The sequence below is a fragment of the Eurypyga helias genome, unplaced genomic scaffold (assembly GCF_000690775.1).
Source record: "Eurypyga helias isolate BGI_N326 unplaced genomic scaffold, ASM69077v1 scaffold5893, whole genome shotgun sequence".
In the NCBI taxonomy this organism is placed as follows: domain Eukaryota; kingdom Metazoa; phylum Chordata; class Aves; order Eurypygiformes; family Eurypygidae; genus Eurypyga; species Eurypyga helias.
Window position 1 is genome coordinate 7,098 of NW_010240446.1, and position 16,738 is coordinate 23,835.

At 45.5% G+C, this 16,738-nt stretch overlaps 1 protein-coding gene across 1 annotated transcript in view; it reads right to left on the reverse strand.

Annotated features, from left to right (window-relative positions):
- LOC104507225 (tomoregulin-1-like) overlaps nucleotides 1-16,738 on the reverse strand; it is a 55,698-nt gene that overhangs the window by 3,094 nt on the left and 35,866 nt on the right. Inside the window, exons 6-8 of the mRNA XM_010148436.1 lie at nucleotides 9,269-9,417; nucleotides 8,348-8,413; nucleotides 3,419-3,542 (exon numbers count right to left, since the gene is read on the reverse strand). Of these exons, the coding sequence (XP_010146738.1) occupies nucleotides 3,419-3,542; nucleotides 8,348-8,413; nucleotides 9,269-9,417 (339 nt within the window). The remainder of the gene's footprint in view (nucleotides 1-3,418; nucleotides 3,543-8,347; nucleotides 8,414-9,268; nucleotides 9,418-16,738) is intronic.

Here is a 16,738-nt window from a genome sequence, read left to right on the forward strand (position 1 = left end):
GCTCTAAATGGTACCTCTCCTGAGCAAGGCAGCAGTTAAGCTCAAAGCGAAACGCGGCAGAGGCTGCTCCTGAGCAGCGGTGCTTTCAGGGAACATGAGGTGTGCCAGTGGAGAAGATGGCAGTGGAAGCACGCTCTGGAAGAATTCCTGTTGCAAGGCAAGAGAGGCAGAAGCACAACAAGGAAAGGCAAGCGCCACCCAAGACGCTGAGCTGAAGTCTGCAGGCTCACAGCCCAGAACTCAGCTCCCTGAGCAAGTCCTTTCCGACTGAGGGGTGCGAAGGCATCATGGAGGGCAAGTGAATCGTACAATTGGCCTCCAGCTCCACAGCGGAAAGCTAGAGAAGACAGACTCACACGCAGGCAGAGATACAATCCTTTTGTGAACTGGATCAGATAAGCCCGAATGCAACACAGAAATCAGTCTCACCCATCCAAAAGCTTTGTGCTAAGGTAGGAATTAATTCTGTTTGGAGGAGCAAAATAATTACTCTGCAGACCTTCCTCCAACGGCTAATGCAACTCCTAATCCCCCTCTGCATGCAGGGATAACGGTTGGGGTTTACATGTGACTCTACTTTCTCCAGCCATGAGCTGCTGTGTAAGGAGTTTTGGTTCAGGCATGAAAGAAATTCCACTAAGAGCGGAGTTATTAAAGAAAAGCCCCCGTGTATTGCAAGTAAGCTCAGTAATGGCTAGGGAGGCAATCAAAAGAAACGTGTATTAGTGTAGAAGAAGGAAAAGGACAGGGAACGTGTTGGTAATCATGCAAAAAGAAACACTAAGGAAGAGGACTCCTTGCTAGTGGACTGAATTTTTATCGTTACTTCGCTTTTGTTGTCATTAAAGAAGGTAACAGTCAAGGTGTGGTCAATGTGACAACTGCTTTAAGGCAGATGAGGCAAGACAAAGCAGATGAGGCGCAAGTAACTCAAAGATGTTTCCTCAGAAACACTGAAGCGACAGGCAATTATTTCTGAGAAATACTGAATAGAGATTCAGGAGTATTGAATCCCTGCAAAAACGAAGAACTATATGGGTGGTGGGACAAAGTACTAGGCCCTAGTTTAGGCTAACTTAAACTAGGGGAACAGATCTGAAAGCATTCTGCTGCATTATTACATACCAAAACAATATGACATTAATATAATAGCAAGATAAAGAGAGGTCAGCAGGGATTTATCAAAATATGCTGATCAGTCAATTACCTGAGCTAGCGTAAAGGAGTTTAGATTTCTCTGCAAAGGGTTGAACTGTGACCCCTGATGCAGCCTGCCTTAAGGATGGGGCAGAACTGCCCTGTATGAGGGGGGCAGCATGAGACAGACCAGATCCCAGCTGTGCAAAGGCTGCTTATCTAAATATTATGCAACTGACTACTACAAGAACTTTCCTCCCACCTGCCTGCTGGCAGTCCTGGAGGGTGGCTGTACAACGAGCAAGGAGATTCGTTGCCCTCAGTGAAAGCGAAAGTCAGAACTGGCTCTGCGCAGGTATTTTCTGCAGTTTAGTAGGTCATCTGACACCTCACATATATCACTACCAGGAAATGAGGACCAAATTCAACGGTGTATATGCTAGATGTGTATGAGAATGCAAAGCATTTGAACGTAACCATCTGCCCGTAGCATTTGTCGCTGTATTTTCCACGACAGAATTTCATTCTTCGGTAGAAGTACTCTGGCGGATTGCTGTCAGATAGAAATCATTCGTTTCCTTAATAACCCTGCTCCCATAGGAAATGTGCGTAAAGTATGAGGCCACCAGTATTTAAATAGCCAAGAAAAATCCAAAGGGGATCTGATACTTAGGGTTAAGAACTGACAGTCAGAAATTCTTGACTGGAACCACGTGAGGTTTGTTGTGCTGGGTCCGGTGCTGAGATACCGTGCAGGCTGTTTAAATAAATAGCTGAAGGTAGTAACGGTAAATGTAACTATAAAATAGAATTTAAAGGGACAGTACATTAATTGAATTCATCGAAACACTGCCTATCGATAATTTTTAGAGAAACAATAAATACATAAATGACTGAATAGCAATTGAATCATACACGAATAAATGACTATATGATTAGCACCACCCAGAATAAAATTCGGAGGAAAAAAAAATCAGTTCATTCAGCCAGGAATGTTTTCCTTGAAATACCTCTACTTGGAATGTATTGAGGACAAATCCATCAGAAATTGTGTTAAATGCAGCCCTAGAATCAAAAGAATATTGTAATCAAATAGTGCTGCCTAATGACCGCCAAGATGACGTTGGGGATACACCCAGTTTCCCAAAAGAAGCAAAGCCATGTTGAGCTCTCTTGGTTCTGGCCAAAGAAAAGAGATAAACAAGTAAGTCCTATTGGAAAGGTGAAAATTAGCAAGAAAGGATCTCGGATGGGAAAAGGAATAATATAAGCTTTCACATGCTGAAGCTGACAGCCATACTGGCTCTGGTTTTTGAGCTCCCTACTCCCTGGTCAGTCTGAAAACCCTTAAATCTTGGCAGTGGAAAAAAACCCCTAAATATCCTTGATCGATAAAGATCAAGGGAGAAAATGTGATTGAATCTAACGGATTTACAGCTGAAGTTTCCAAAGCAAAGGAAAGCAAAGAGTTATTACATCTTCAACCCCATTAATCTGAAAGGACAAGCCTGCAAGATAAAAGTTCAGGAGTGAAACCTCCTACTAAGGAGGGGACTCCATGTGATTAAGAGGCCTTTTTCTATACACCACTTTTTAACTTTGTTTTATTTTTAAATGAAAATAAAGAGGAAGAATTTAGTTGGTGAAATGTAAAGAAAGAATTATCTGGGAGCTAAGAAAATAAAAAGGAAATGAAATGAAACATTCAGATTTCCTGGGAAACACTGAGGGACTGAGTGTACTGAGCGGTTAGATTACATCACAGACAAAAAAATGTGGAGTAAAGAATATTGTGCAAACTTATACTCTCTAGGTGAAGCCTGTGATTGTGAAAAAGGGCAATAAATGTTAACAATGAGATATTGATACTCTAGAGAGTTTATGACAACAGCAACAAACTGTGTAGGCAGCATAAGAACAGACTGAGAGGTCAACAGGCAGAGAGCAGCCATACAGAAGAGTCCTGCAAGACAAAGGTGGGGGTCTGTGGGGATTTCTCCTTTCTAGATAGGATTTAGCAGCTGAAAATGAAGGACAACACTGAGGCCACAATCCTCAGGGGGATTCAGCTTCTGAACTACACGACCGTCTGAGCCTCTTCTCTGGGCACCGTCTCCTGCACAGCTGGAGCAGCTGGGTGCTGCCCCCAGCACAGGGGTACAGCTCCAGTGCCAGTGCCTAGAGAGCTGCAAAGGGACACACACCGTAATTATGTCCAGAGAGCATTCTGGTTCAGCTTTACAGCGACTTCAAGCACATTTTGGAGGCATGCAGGACTTACCGGCAGGAAGCCTTCTGAGTGGAATAAATGAATTCACATTTTCCATGTATACAGTAGCCATTGAAGCTTTCTGAACAAGGTATGTGGTTTCCAATGTAAATGTCTTCTCGCTGATCACTGGCGTCTTGGACAGAAAGACACATAAACAATTATAAATGGCTGTGTGATGCTCATTAAAACACCTCAACCAAGAATAGCATATCCTTAAAAACTTGCTAGTGAATAAAGAACCACAGAATAATAAAGCAAAGGCAAAGGGGGAAGTTTCAGAGGCACCTGCAGAGATTTGTGAGAATGTACTGCATTGAAATAATGATCCTCAGAGATGTCTAAATATGGTTCTAATGTCAGGTTTCTCACGAGGAGAAAAGTATTCAGGACAGGAGCAAGTCAGTGCAGGAAGATCAGCAGAGGTTTTGTCAGTGGCACTGAGGCAAAGAGCTAACACACAGATACAGGGCGCTCTCTCCCGTGTCTAAACAGAGGGAATAAACCCTGAAGGGTTAGAAAGAAGCTAAACCACGTTTTATGACCACTGAGTAGAAAACAGGTTAGTAAAGCCCAGGTCTGACCGGTTACCGCCTGTCTTTACAGCTGAAATCAAACACACCAGGATACCTGCCTTCCTCAGAGAAATGCTATCCCGGAGAGGGAATTTCAAAATACTGAAATGAGCTTAAAATACCCATTCCTTTGGAAGTGCACTGGGGCTGCCTGCGATGGAGTAGAAAAGAGGTTGGTAAAGCCCAGGTCTGACCAGCCTCCACCTGTCGTTACAGCTGAAATCAAACACACTAGAATACCTGCCTTCATCAGAGAAACACTATCCCACAGAGGGAGCTTCAAAATACTGAAATGAGCTTAAAATACCCATTCCTTTGGAAGTGCACTGGGGCTGCCTGCGATGGAATTTGTTTTCTTCAGAGCAGCCCATTCGGTGCCGTGTGTTGGACTTGCGGCTAAAACAGTGCTGGTAACACACCAGTGCTTTGGGTATGGCTGAGGGCTGCTTGCACAGCGTCAAGGCTTCCCCTGCTTCTCCCTCTGGCCTCTACACATGTCGGCTTGGGGTGGGCAAGAGGCTGGCAGGGGGCACAGCCAGGACACTTGACCCAAACTGCCCAAAGCGGTATGCTGTACCATACGACACCATGCTCAGCTATGAAAACTGGGGGGTTGGTCTTTCCAGGTGCTCAGAGGCTGACTGGGCATCTGTCTGCTGGTGGGATGTTGTGAGTGATGGCTTTTGCATCACTTGGTTTTTTCCTCTTTTTTTTCCCCTTCACTTCTTAATCTGCCTTTATCTTGACCAATTGTTCTGTAAAAGAGCCCGAAACACAGAAGATGGTATTTCATAATGAACTTCTCTGAAGAGCAGGGATCTAAAGATGTGAGCATAATTGTGGAATTACGTTCATTTCCATGGCAATTGACTATAGCATCACAAATACAAGATTATAATGAACTGCAGGTGCAAAGCAAAAAGGGACTGTGAAGAAGAAATCTCTTATACAATTGCAGATATTTGAAATAACACCATCAAGAAAGAGAATGTATTTTACAAGAGAAAAATAAAGGCATGCTGCTGTTTTAGGTTTTCCCTGGACATTTCCTGGAATGTTTTCTAATTTGTTGCAGGAGAAAAACCTCTATTAGGGGTTTCAGATCTAAGGAAGGCTGCTGTTTCAGGCTGTGCTTCAAAGACACAGAAGACTTGATATGAGGGAAGAACAGTGGCTGATACTGACAATACGTCCACCACTGCCTGGGTGGAACAGACTACGTCGTGGCATGTTTAAGAGGAGAAAAGTGGGGATGACTCATCCCACAACTGTTGTCTCTGTCCTCTTCCACGCAGTTAATTACTGGTCATCTGCTCCCAAGCAAAGGCGAGCAATAAGCTGTATGCAATTCTATTAGTCTGTTCAGACAGCTGCACCGTGTCCGGTTTTAGTGTATGTACTGATGTAGAACGTGACGCCCAGTGAAGGATGCATCCCCTGAAAGGTGGCCAGGCAGCCACAGCCACTCGAGTCAGAGGCAAAACTGCATTAAGCAAAGAGCTGTGGAACGCAGGCAGTGATGCCCGGCCTAACACAGACATCTACCCACCTATTGGCGGGAATCCATTTTTAATCTGAGGCCTGCCGACCGCTGCAGAGCTTCAGAGTGAAAGATTTAATGTGTGGGAGCCTTGAAAGGGTGACTGGGTTCAGATGCTTCACCGGAAGGAAGAGGCATGCCCAAAACCTGAAACCCTGATGCCCATCTTGGCTCAGTAAGACCAGCAAGCCAGCTGAATCCGGGCAGAGAGATGTAACTTTAGGTGGGCACTTGCACTGCAGGAGAAGGAGACTGTCATGGCTAGGGTGCTACAGACAAGAAGGTGTTACACAGAGAACAGTGCAACAAGAATAACTCACAGGAATTTAAAGCTAAAGCAAAAAGAAACAGAAGTGTGGACTGTTTTCTTATCCTGGAAGAAAAAGTCATTCAAAGTAGTTCAGTTCAGGCTCTCCCTATGTAAAAAAACCCGGCTACTGCATAAAAAGTTTGTGGAACAATTTATTTGCACGAGGCATACTCCCTCCGTGCACATCATTTGCTGAACTTGAGGCTGCACAAGCTACACACATTAAGAATAATAATTACATACAATGTTTTTTCCACTAACTAGATTTCAAGGGCAATTTATATGCAATGAATAAAAGGCTGTAACTTCTTCTGAATAGGAACCAAAAGTGGTGTTTCATTGTATCACATAATAAGACGTATATTCCATTTGGTGCCTTTTATGCCTTCATAATTTAAGTGAAAATTGACATTAAATCAGTCCAACTGGTACATTACATGGAGTGACAGTAAGAGAATTTGTGAAAAAAAAGAAAAATATATGGAGCTTTTTGGCATGGAACAGCTTTTCAAGAAGAGCACAAGGAATGTTGAAATCCCTGGTGGGATGGCTTTACTCTGGGAGGGCATGGGAAAGCAGGTGGATGTATTTTTTCTGGATTTTAGTAAGGCTTTTGATACTGTCCCTCACAGGATTCTCTGGGTAAGCTGTCCAGCTGTTGGATGAGTGGGTTCATGGTGTGCTGGGCGAAGAACTGCCTGAAGGGCAGGGCTCAAAGGGATGTAGTGAATGGGGCTACCTCTGCCTGGTGACCGGTCACCAGTGCTGCTCCTCAGGGCTCAGCTCTAGGGCCAGTTCTGGTCATTTATCAGTGACTGGGATGCAGGAGCTGACTGCACCATTAGCGAGTCTGCTGGTGGTAGCAAACCGGGAGGTGCTGTTGACTCTTGAGGGACAAGAGGCCTTGCAGAGGGATCTACATACACTGGAGCATTGGACAATGGTGAATGGGATGAAATTGAACAAGCTCAAATGCCGGATTCTGCACCTGGGATGGAGTAACGCCAGGAACAGATATAAACTGGGAGAAGAGTGGCTGGAGAGCAGCCCTGCAGAGAGGGATCTGGGGGTGCTGGTTGACAGCTGGGTCAGCAGGAGTCAGCAGCATGTCCTGGCAGCCAGGAGGGCAAACCCCACCCTGGGGTGCATCACACACAGCCCAGCCAGCCAGACAAGAGAGGATTATCCTGCTGTTTTCAGGGTTGCTGTGGCCTCACCTGGTATGCTGTGTGCAGTTCTGGACTCCAGCATTTAAGAAGGATATGAAGGTCCTTGAATGCATCCAGATAAGGGCAAAAAAGCTGGTGAAAGGGCTGGAAGGGATGTCCTGTGAGGAGTGTCTGAGCAATCTGGGCTTACGTAGTTTGGAGAAAAGGAGGCTAAGGGGGGAGCTCATCACTCCCTATGGCTTCCTGAGGAAAGGAAGTGGAGAGGGAGGTTCTGACCTCTTCTCCCTGGCATCCAGGAATAGGACATACTAGAATGGTTCAAAGATGCACCAGGAAACATTTCAATGGGACATTAGGAAGCATTTCTTTACTGAGAGGGTGGTCAAACACTGCAGCAGGCTTCCTAGAGAGGTGGCTGATGCCCCAAGGCTGTCAGTGCTGAAGTCAAATTTGGAGAATGCTCCTAATAACACGCTTTATCTTTTGGTCAGCCCTGAATCGGCTGGGAAGTTGGACTGGATGATCATAGTAGTTCCCTTCTCACTGAAATTATTCTATTCTATTCTATTCTATTCTATTCTACCCTATCCTATCCTACCCTACCCTACCCTACCCTACCCTACCCTACCCTACCCTACCCTATCCTATCCTATCCTATCCTGTTATTTGTGAGAGAAGAGGAGGAAAGGTTAACACCTTTGCAGATCTGCTCTTTGCCAGTAACTTGAGAGAGGTGCTTTTTCAGAACAAATATGCTTCCGCATGTCATGGCTCTTGCTTAGAGTGTTGCTGTCCAGGACAAAGGCCTCTGCATAACACACATGGGCTACTATCACGTAAAATGACTGAGCAGAAAGTGAAACTCTGCCTTATTTCATTTATGCTAAGGTTATTAGAGGTAAGGCAAGGTTTGCATAGGTAAAACATGTTCAACCAATGTGATTCAGCATATGATTACTGGAAAGATTTTAAAACCACCTAGCAAATACAGAATCTGCCATTTTGTTTCAGAAGTTAACAGAAAAGATGGGGTCATGGGTGGGAGGCTTGTGTCATTTCATCAGGGATGTCACAGTTTGGTGTCTTCCAGTAAAATCATTTTCAGAGCACTTGGGGGAAGTCTAATCCTGTGGCCACTGCACAGGCCGGTGAGCAGCTGGGCACCGTAGAGGGATGAATGCACATCTCCTTCTTGCCAGGCTTGCAACGTGCTGCAAGAAAGCAGCTGTTCACAGGTCTGTCTCAGTTACAGAAATCAAAGTTGTAAGGCAGACGAGAAGGGATCTGTGTGCTCTATTTTCTCATCTTGTGAAACCGTAACCAAACGGCACAAAGTCAGCACAGTACCTTTCACCTCTGGCCGATACTGCATGCCATCATCTTTCTTTCCAACTGCGTTTGTGTCATCTGCTTCTAGATGATAAACACATGCATGGATTGTGTTAGGAAAGGGTTATTTCCAGACCACTATGTGCATGTCCTTGAGAAGCCAGGATAACAGTAGAGGTATTTTAATTGCAGCAAAGGTGGACACATTCCCACATGGTTCCTCCCATACAGCCAGGTTGGCAGCATACCTGCTCAGTGACAGAGCCAGGAACCCCAGCACCCAAACCTACCCACGGCACAGCTCAAGCTCTAGGCTTTGAACTAAAAACTTTACCATGGTATGGGCCTCGGTTATTTGGGTGACAGTCTGTTTCAGTTTTGGAACTGTCCAAGTTAAAGATCTAGATGAAACTGTCAAAAAGATGGTGGGAAGCTGTTATTCCCATGAGAAGGTCCTAATAACAATACTCTAAAACTGAGGAGTCATGCACATGATTAACTATAAGGCGGCAGACAGAGGCTTTCAGTGAACTATTCCACTGGAAAAGGAAGCAGATACATATTTGTCCAATTGGGGCCCAACTTCACTCACCTGGGACATACATTGTACAGTCCACAGCAGCAATTAGGAATGCTTCCCACACACGGGTATTCCTTTTGCTCTCCTGCTTCTTACCAACCCTTTTTGTAAGACTCGTTGGCTTAGACTCTCCTAAGAGCTTTTGCTTTCCAGGTAACAGCAGCCAAAGGAAGGTAATGGAAACACAGCCCGTGTGTACATAGTGCGAACATACCTCTGCATGGGGAACTCTAAAATACAGCGGGGAGTTCACTGATCAGTGGATCAGAGACTTCTGATCAAAAATGGAAAAGGGAAAGTTCTACCAAGCCCGCTTTTGTCAGAATTTACATTTACCAGAACACCAAAATTAAGCCTACCTGAGCAGTGTCCAAGATGCCTGATGTCGATCTGCTCTTGCCTCAGACACGATGCTTCTCTAACAAAGCACGGGTTGTTATAGGAACTTCCATCAGAAGCACACACGGGATTAAAACTGTATCCACTGCAGTCTATATTACATACACACCTGTTAATTGACACATAGAGCGAAACAAAATTGACATCCAGCAAGCAAAAATTAAGTCACACTGAGTCCTGAGCAAACACCAGCTCACACACTACGACGAGGAGCGTGTTGCAGGAGGGTGCTGAAGAACGCGCCATTGGCTCAGGCTCCCAAGCAGAATGTACAGAATTATGAAACGGTGCCTCAGCGTGTTTTTTAATGATGTATTGATGTTTCTTGTGGTTTTACTGTGATAGCCATCTCATTGATTAACACCGGAAAACTGATAACACGTTACTAGGAAGATTCACTACATTGATATGACAGTCCGACGTGTCTGTTCTCAAGTGTGAACAAAACCAGGTGAATATTTTACTTTTTTTTTGTGGGTGTCAGGATCCCTGAGAGGGAAACAGGAAGAAAAGGGCTCCCATTTCTTTTAAGCAGTAGAAGGAGTTTTTCAGATTTCAGAGGCTGTATGGAATCAGTGTGCTTGGTTAACCGTGTCATTTCAGCACGACATTCGTTCTTACCTGTGAAAGTTAACACTGGGTTTATTACACTGTATTTGAAACCCAATTACGCAGCCGAAAGGAAATCGACACTTTGGTTGTTTTAAACACAGCATTTTTCCTATAATTTACAGGTAGGGATTATAAAACAAAAGTGGGAGAAACGAAGACTTAGCATGTAACTGGGTCCTAACCACCCAAATGTAGGACAGCGAAGACTGAGGTAGGGCTGTGACGTAAATAGTTGTGGTTAGATAGTTTTGTTGCCCCAATGAAAAAGTCCCCGAAGTTTACATGTGTGAATGGCACAGGAAAACCTTCAAAATATCCAAACCCCACTCTCCTTGTTTATTTTAATAAATATTCTACTTTTTAACTGAACTTCTGAATGAAAGTTTCTCTGTGCGTTTCACATGGTTCTGCAAGCTCCGCTCCACCTCTGGACTGGGAAAAGGAAGGAGCATCGCTGCAGAACAGGGGATGGCGGTGGGCGCCCAGTCCAGCTCTCCATCGAGCTCTTCCTGATGCCGTGAGAGCAGGAAGAGACACTGCATCTTCTGAGGAGGTGGCAGTGGGCACGGGGTTCTCCCCTTGCCAGAAAGCTCTACAAGGGGAACGTGGCCTGACTGCCAGGAGCCGCTGCTAGCTGCATCCTGACTCACTCGTGTAAGGCACAGGGTGGGGAAAAAAACCCCAAGCTACCAACTTCCCAGGTATTTTATGTCTTCCCAGCTGCTCCAGATACAATTAAATGATTAAATAGACCTATGCGTGCCTCAAGTCGGTAATGAATCTTGCAACAGAACCTAATTCCATGCTGCGGAAACACTGAAGATGGCCAGCTTACCTTCCTCTCTCCCTCTTTTTCCACAGGCACCTTTTCTTACCTTAATTTAAAGATGCTAATTTTGCCAGTAATATTTCATGCCTGCGAACTTCAGATTGTTGCTAAACAAAAGAACATCTCCAGTGCAAACAGGTTTTTAAGTGAACCTACTGACAGTGAAAAACTGCTCCAGTAATGAGTTGCTACTTCTTAGGGACCTACCTCAAAATACTCATGAAGCCACTAAATATCAATATGATGAACATTCAATATTTTTTCTTACTAGAAATGTCAATGGTTGTAAACCTCAGACGCAGAAAAATATGTACTAATTTGTTTACATGCTCCCACGGGATTTTAAGCCTAATAAGCCTAATGACAGCTTACTACATGCAGATAAAAAGCTCACAGCTCAGCAGTTGTGCACATTTATTGACACAAATGAGTGGCCAGCCAGTCCTAGTTTGTAGGACACTGGCTATGTGCTTACAGATAGCTTTGCTCAGATTTAGCACTCAGGAGAAAACACTGCCTGCATGCACCCATCCTTGTCATGTTTGAGCACATTCGTATATGTACCTTCAGACCAATTCCGTCTGTATTTCTATGCCCACACAGCTCTGCATCTGTCTGTAGTCACCATCAAGGTTCCACAGCAACATAATTACTGTTAGGTTTTGTCATTCCTGGTGACAAATAAGGTGACTTTTGAACTTTTTCTTCCTCCCAGTGACATTACAGGCTAGAGTTGAAACTGCTTGGAAACTGCTTGTTTTTATGCTTCACTGTGTTTAGATTTAAAATCTAATGTTAAATGCTTAGTTTCTTAGCACTGCAAAATTAGGGGTAGAGTGAATTACTGACCCTGTTTTTCTGATAAATACTCTCAGTCTTAGCTCTAACCATCCTTTCAATCTACAAAAATTTCTTTTTACCATTTAAAATTTACATCTAAAAGTAGGAAAAAGGAAAAAAAACCCTCACCCTGCAGGAGGAGACCTTGTGACACGTCCGTAAGGGCTGGGGCAGCGTGAAGCAGCTGAAGCCACTGACCAGCTGCAATGGGCTTGCAGCTGCTTTGTGCCATCAGAGCAGGACAAGGCTGGTGATAGCCAGGGGTGGGAGTGAGTGGAACACCAGCCTGCTGCCCGTCTGGATACTGGGAGTTGCTGGAGGCTTTTAAGCGCACCGAATCCCCTGAGGGGCCCCGCTGGCACATCAGACCCCGACCATGGGCACGAGGGCTGCAGGCACGACAAATCTCCAGCGAGGCTCTTGCCAGCCAGCCAGACCCGGCCAGCTGGTGGCACACGCGCCAGCTGCCCACCCCGTTACCCGTGGAACACGTGTCTGCTGCCCAACCATCACCTGTGCTGCTCCCCACGCACTCCCCAGGCAGGGCAGCCTTGGTGGGTCCTGACTGCCCTTTTCCAATGGGAGGCGGGGTGGGCGATCATGGTGGCTTCTGGCTTATTGTCAGCAGCCATTGCCAGCCATGGTGCCTGGGGCATCCCCTGGTGTTAGTGACCCTTATCTCCAGGATCTGCACCCTGCTTCCAGGATCCACATCATCCTCCTTCCAGGACCCTTTCTTGTGTCCAAGGGCACTGCCTTTCAGGACAGCTCTTCTCTCCAGAGCCCAGGCCCTCACTTTCCCAGTCTAAGCAGTCTATCTGCAGAAGCTGCTGACCCTGTCTCATGGCTCTTTATTAACAGGAGGATGCAGGATGTGACACTTGTTTAGCCCAGGCATTTCCCCAAATTTATACCCAGTCTGTGCTGGTTGCAGCTCGAGAGTTCAAAGGTTCAGTTTCAGATGTTCACACCCCTCCACGCACCCGAATATCTGCCTGATGCAGTTAGCTAGATTTTTGACTACCACTATGATGCCAAATGGTACATCCAGCCTTCACCTGGCCATTTAGTTACTGGTGTAGATGCGTTGACAGAGCTGTCTGGCACATAAAAGCAGGTGGTTTAAATATACCGTGGGATAATGAACAGCTGAACTGTGTTTTTACTTTAAAAAAAATGAGATTGTTCTGGTTCATTATTCCAACAAAAAAGCCTGAAGCCATTGAGAGGGCTGAAAGGGAAGGAGTTAAGGTGAGGACACGGCTGGGGCGTGATGCTTTGAAGGGAGCAGGGCCTCCAGGGATGCAGCAGGGCAGCAAAGAGGGAGCCAGGAACACACGTTAGAAACCTGTACCCACCAGAGAGGCCGTGTGGGGTGCAGTGAAGTTGTCCTCACTCGTAGCCGCTTGGCACTAGACCCAAAACACAGCCAGGCCTGCTGTATTTTGTAGCACCGAATCCTGTGACAGGAGCACTGAAATGTGGGGAGAGCTGCTTTCAGCAGAAAACATGAAACAGAAGTTATTTTTAACTGCTTGGTGTTTGTGAAGGGATGTAAAACTGTGGGAGAGTGCGTTGCTGCTCTGATGCTGCACATCAAACACATTGAGACTGGCAGCTGAGTCCCTGCAAGAGGACAGGACCACCACTGCAGGCTGAAGCAAAAAAGCAGCTCAGGAGAGTACTGGAAGATCCCCAGACAAGCCTGCTATGAAATACAGAAAATATGTTACATCCTGAAGTCAGAGGGCAGATAATAGGAGCAGATGACAGAAAATCCAGCCTCCTGAGGGAAACAAATTCCCCCCACCAGGCAGTTTGAAGCCTAAAGCCAGGCAGAAGTCAAAGGCCAAGACTACCAAGCACAGCCCATGGGGCTGAACCATCCCACAGGCCATATAAGCAGCACACAGAGCATGGGAGAAGACACAGCAGGCAGCGTTCATGAGCTGAAAGTGGGGTCTCCAAGGGCAGAAATCTTAAGGGGGGCTGTGTTTTGCAGGCAGAGAAATCAGTGTGAAGCATCACAGACTGTGGGCTTTGTTTTTCTTCACAGCTGACTGAAATTGGACGCAGAATTGAAGTCCCATATTGTAATTTGTTCCCTGACAAGCCCCGCTTATGCTGGGGGGAAGGCATGAAGAGAGCAGAGGGCAACACGAAGAGCTGTTCAGGAAGGGAGGGCAGGAAAAACCTGAGATCAAGAAAGGAGAATGGGGATACCTGGGAGGAGAACAAGAGGGACACCCAGGAAGAGGAAGAGTAGACCCCAGTTGTAAAATTCCTAATGTTCTGCCTTTTAAGCACTTATTCCCACTCCTGGCTTAGCTCCCACCAGCACTGCATCCACGAACAGTGGTCGGTGAGACCAACGCCATGTGCAGCTTCCCAAGCTTGGCTGTGCAGGTATGGACACTTTCTGGCACGGCTTGGCCCGGTGGCCACCAGCCCGCATGGGCAGTATCCTCAAAACTTAGCCTCAGGGGCAAAGGGGTGGAAAAGGTTTGGATTGTGAGGCTTTGAGCAACCTGGTCTAGTGGAAGGTGTCCCTGCCCACGGCAGGGGCGTTGGAACTAGATGGTCTTTAAGGTCCCTTCCAACCCAAACCATTCTGTGATTCTATGATTCCATTTCTACATTTAGTGCTCTGGAAGACAGTAACGCGCTAGGGAATTAAGACACGGCCGTGAGCATGAGAGGGATGCTTCCCACCTTAGCCTTTTCCAGGTCTTAGCCTCTTACTTTCTTACCCATTACTACACAATTTCACCTGAAGTTTTTTAAGAAATAAAATACAATTACATGTGAGCATGGACCTAGCATGGAAATATTACACTATACAATTGGAGGGTAGGGAAATAATACACAATGGAAGATGATTTTATAAAATGGGAAGCATTGGAAAGCCTGTGTTGCCAAGGTTTAGGTTAGGATTTTAATCCATATGAAAAAGGTATTTTTAACAGAACTTTCCACCTTACTTCTAGTCACTTTAAAGATGTATTAAAACACCATCTTGCATTTCTTGAGGCTAGAATCACTTTGATTCTAGCTTAAAATATTTTTAACACTGGTTTTCAGGCAACATTTTTGTTCTAGTCCTTATAGAAAAGAAGCAAGATGCATTTCCACCCCTAATTACCAGTAGAAATAAAAATGAGGTGTGCTGTAAGCAAGCGCTTTCTGGTGTGAGCAAGTAGGCACACATGGAAATTACAATGTACCAAAATGGCTGGTTTGCAATTAAAAAAAAAGTAAAAAAAAAAAAAGAAAAAAAAAAAGAGTACCTATCACACAACACTATTTGTAATAATAGGAAACTGATCAGATATAAAAACTTAATTTCTTATGTGAGAAACTAGCTATCTAGAATCCTTTAAACACAGCTATTTTGACCCCTCAGTATATTTTCACAAATGCCAAAGGCTGGTCCGAGTTTGGGTGGCTGACACAATCCAAGGAGACAGTAGCATATGCTGATGTCAGCCATAAATAACTGCAGAACAGCATCTTATATTTAACTTTCCAGTGTGGAAAAACCAAGGTTCAAAGCTAGGTCTGAGCTGCCTCCATGCTGCAGGCAGGGCAGGAAGGCGAATGTGGGCCGATGGCAGCTGAGGTGAGCAGCCAGCCTGCCTGCAGGGCACAGTCAGTGACAGGCGTCACGCGTGGACAGGCAGCACAGAAGCTTCAGCCCTGTCTCTCAGGCAAATGCTGCTCTGACAAGTATGTCTGCTCCTCGGGAGTGACCCCACAAGCGAATCAGGAAGGGTCTTGAAAAGAAAACCCAAAATCAAGCAAATTTTCACAAAGAGAAAAGTGATTATTTTGAGAGCTTGCAAAACAAGTATGTCAGAGTACTTTTAAACATCATAGTATCTTTCTCCTGGCTCTCAATTATTGATTTCTGCTTTTTGGAGTAACTTCTAGGAACAATTGCCTGAAGCCTAGCAGTGGTGCAAGCATAAACTAGTGTGTGAAGCTGATCTTGAGCTGATAAAAATGAGCATAAGCACAGCAAAGTCTGCGTCAAAAACCAAAAAACCTACCTACAATACAAATCTCTGTTCCCCCAAAGTGCCAACCTTCACTCACACTTGCCAAAGCCATGCCACGCTGGTAAACCATAGAATGGTTTGGGTTGGAAGGGACCTTAAAGACCATCCAGTTTCAACCCTCCTGCCATGGGCAGGGACACCTTCCACTAGACCAGGTTGCTCAAAGCCTCATCCAGCCTGGCCTTGAACACTTCCAGGGATGGGGCTTCCATAGCTTCTCTGGGCAACCTGTTCCAGTGCTTCACCACCCTCTCTGTGAAGAATTTCTTCCTGATATCTAATCTAAACCTCTCCACTTTCAATTTCAACCCATTACCCCTTGTCCTGTCACTACAGGCCCTTGTAAAAAGTCCCCCCCAGCTTCCTTGTAGCCCCTTCAGGTACTGGAAGGTGCTATAAGGTCTCCCCGGAGCCTTCTCTTCTCCAGGCTGAACAAGCCCAACTCTCTCAGCCTGTCCCCATAGGAGACATGTTCCAGCCCTAATCAATCATCATATCCCAATACATGTCAAGACTATGGCAAAATTTTAGCCCTGTTGCTGATACGTGCTACTGATTTTGCCACCATCACTTGAAGCTGAGTGAGGACTCCACAGCTTGAGCCCCACTGCTGCTCTGCTGTTGGCTTTTGAATGTGTCTGACATGATCCTGCTTGGCGCCCCAGGAAAAGAAAGAAAAACAACCAGTTGGCCCCTTCAGCCTGCTGTGTGGGTGATCAGCGCAACCTTCAGAAGAAAATAGTCACTTAAGAAAAGTAAGAGAATTGTGTACTACGGACATCTTGAAAGCGCTTGATGCCTCATACCAGAAGAAAGTGAATGAGTGCTTCACGTTTTTCCTGTAACGGCTTGTTGTAAAAGTCACACTGGGACAAAAGGAGTCGGAGGACTACAAGAGGGTTTTTTCCACCATAACCTTCCTACTGGTTTTAACCAAAAGGATTGAAAGGGGTAGCTAGTTCTCCAAGTTGATGTCTTGCTGGTGAGGGTTGCTGCTCAGTGTCCTCAACAAATCCTTTCTCTCACTTAGCCCTGGAAAGTCAACAGGATGTATTCAGGTGTTTCCCTGATGTGCTAGGGTGCACAGAAAA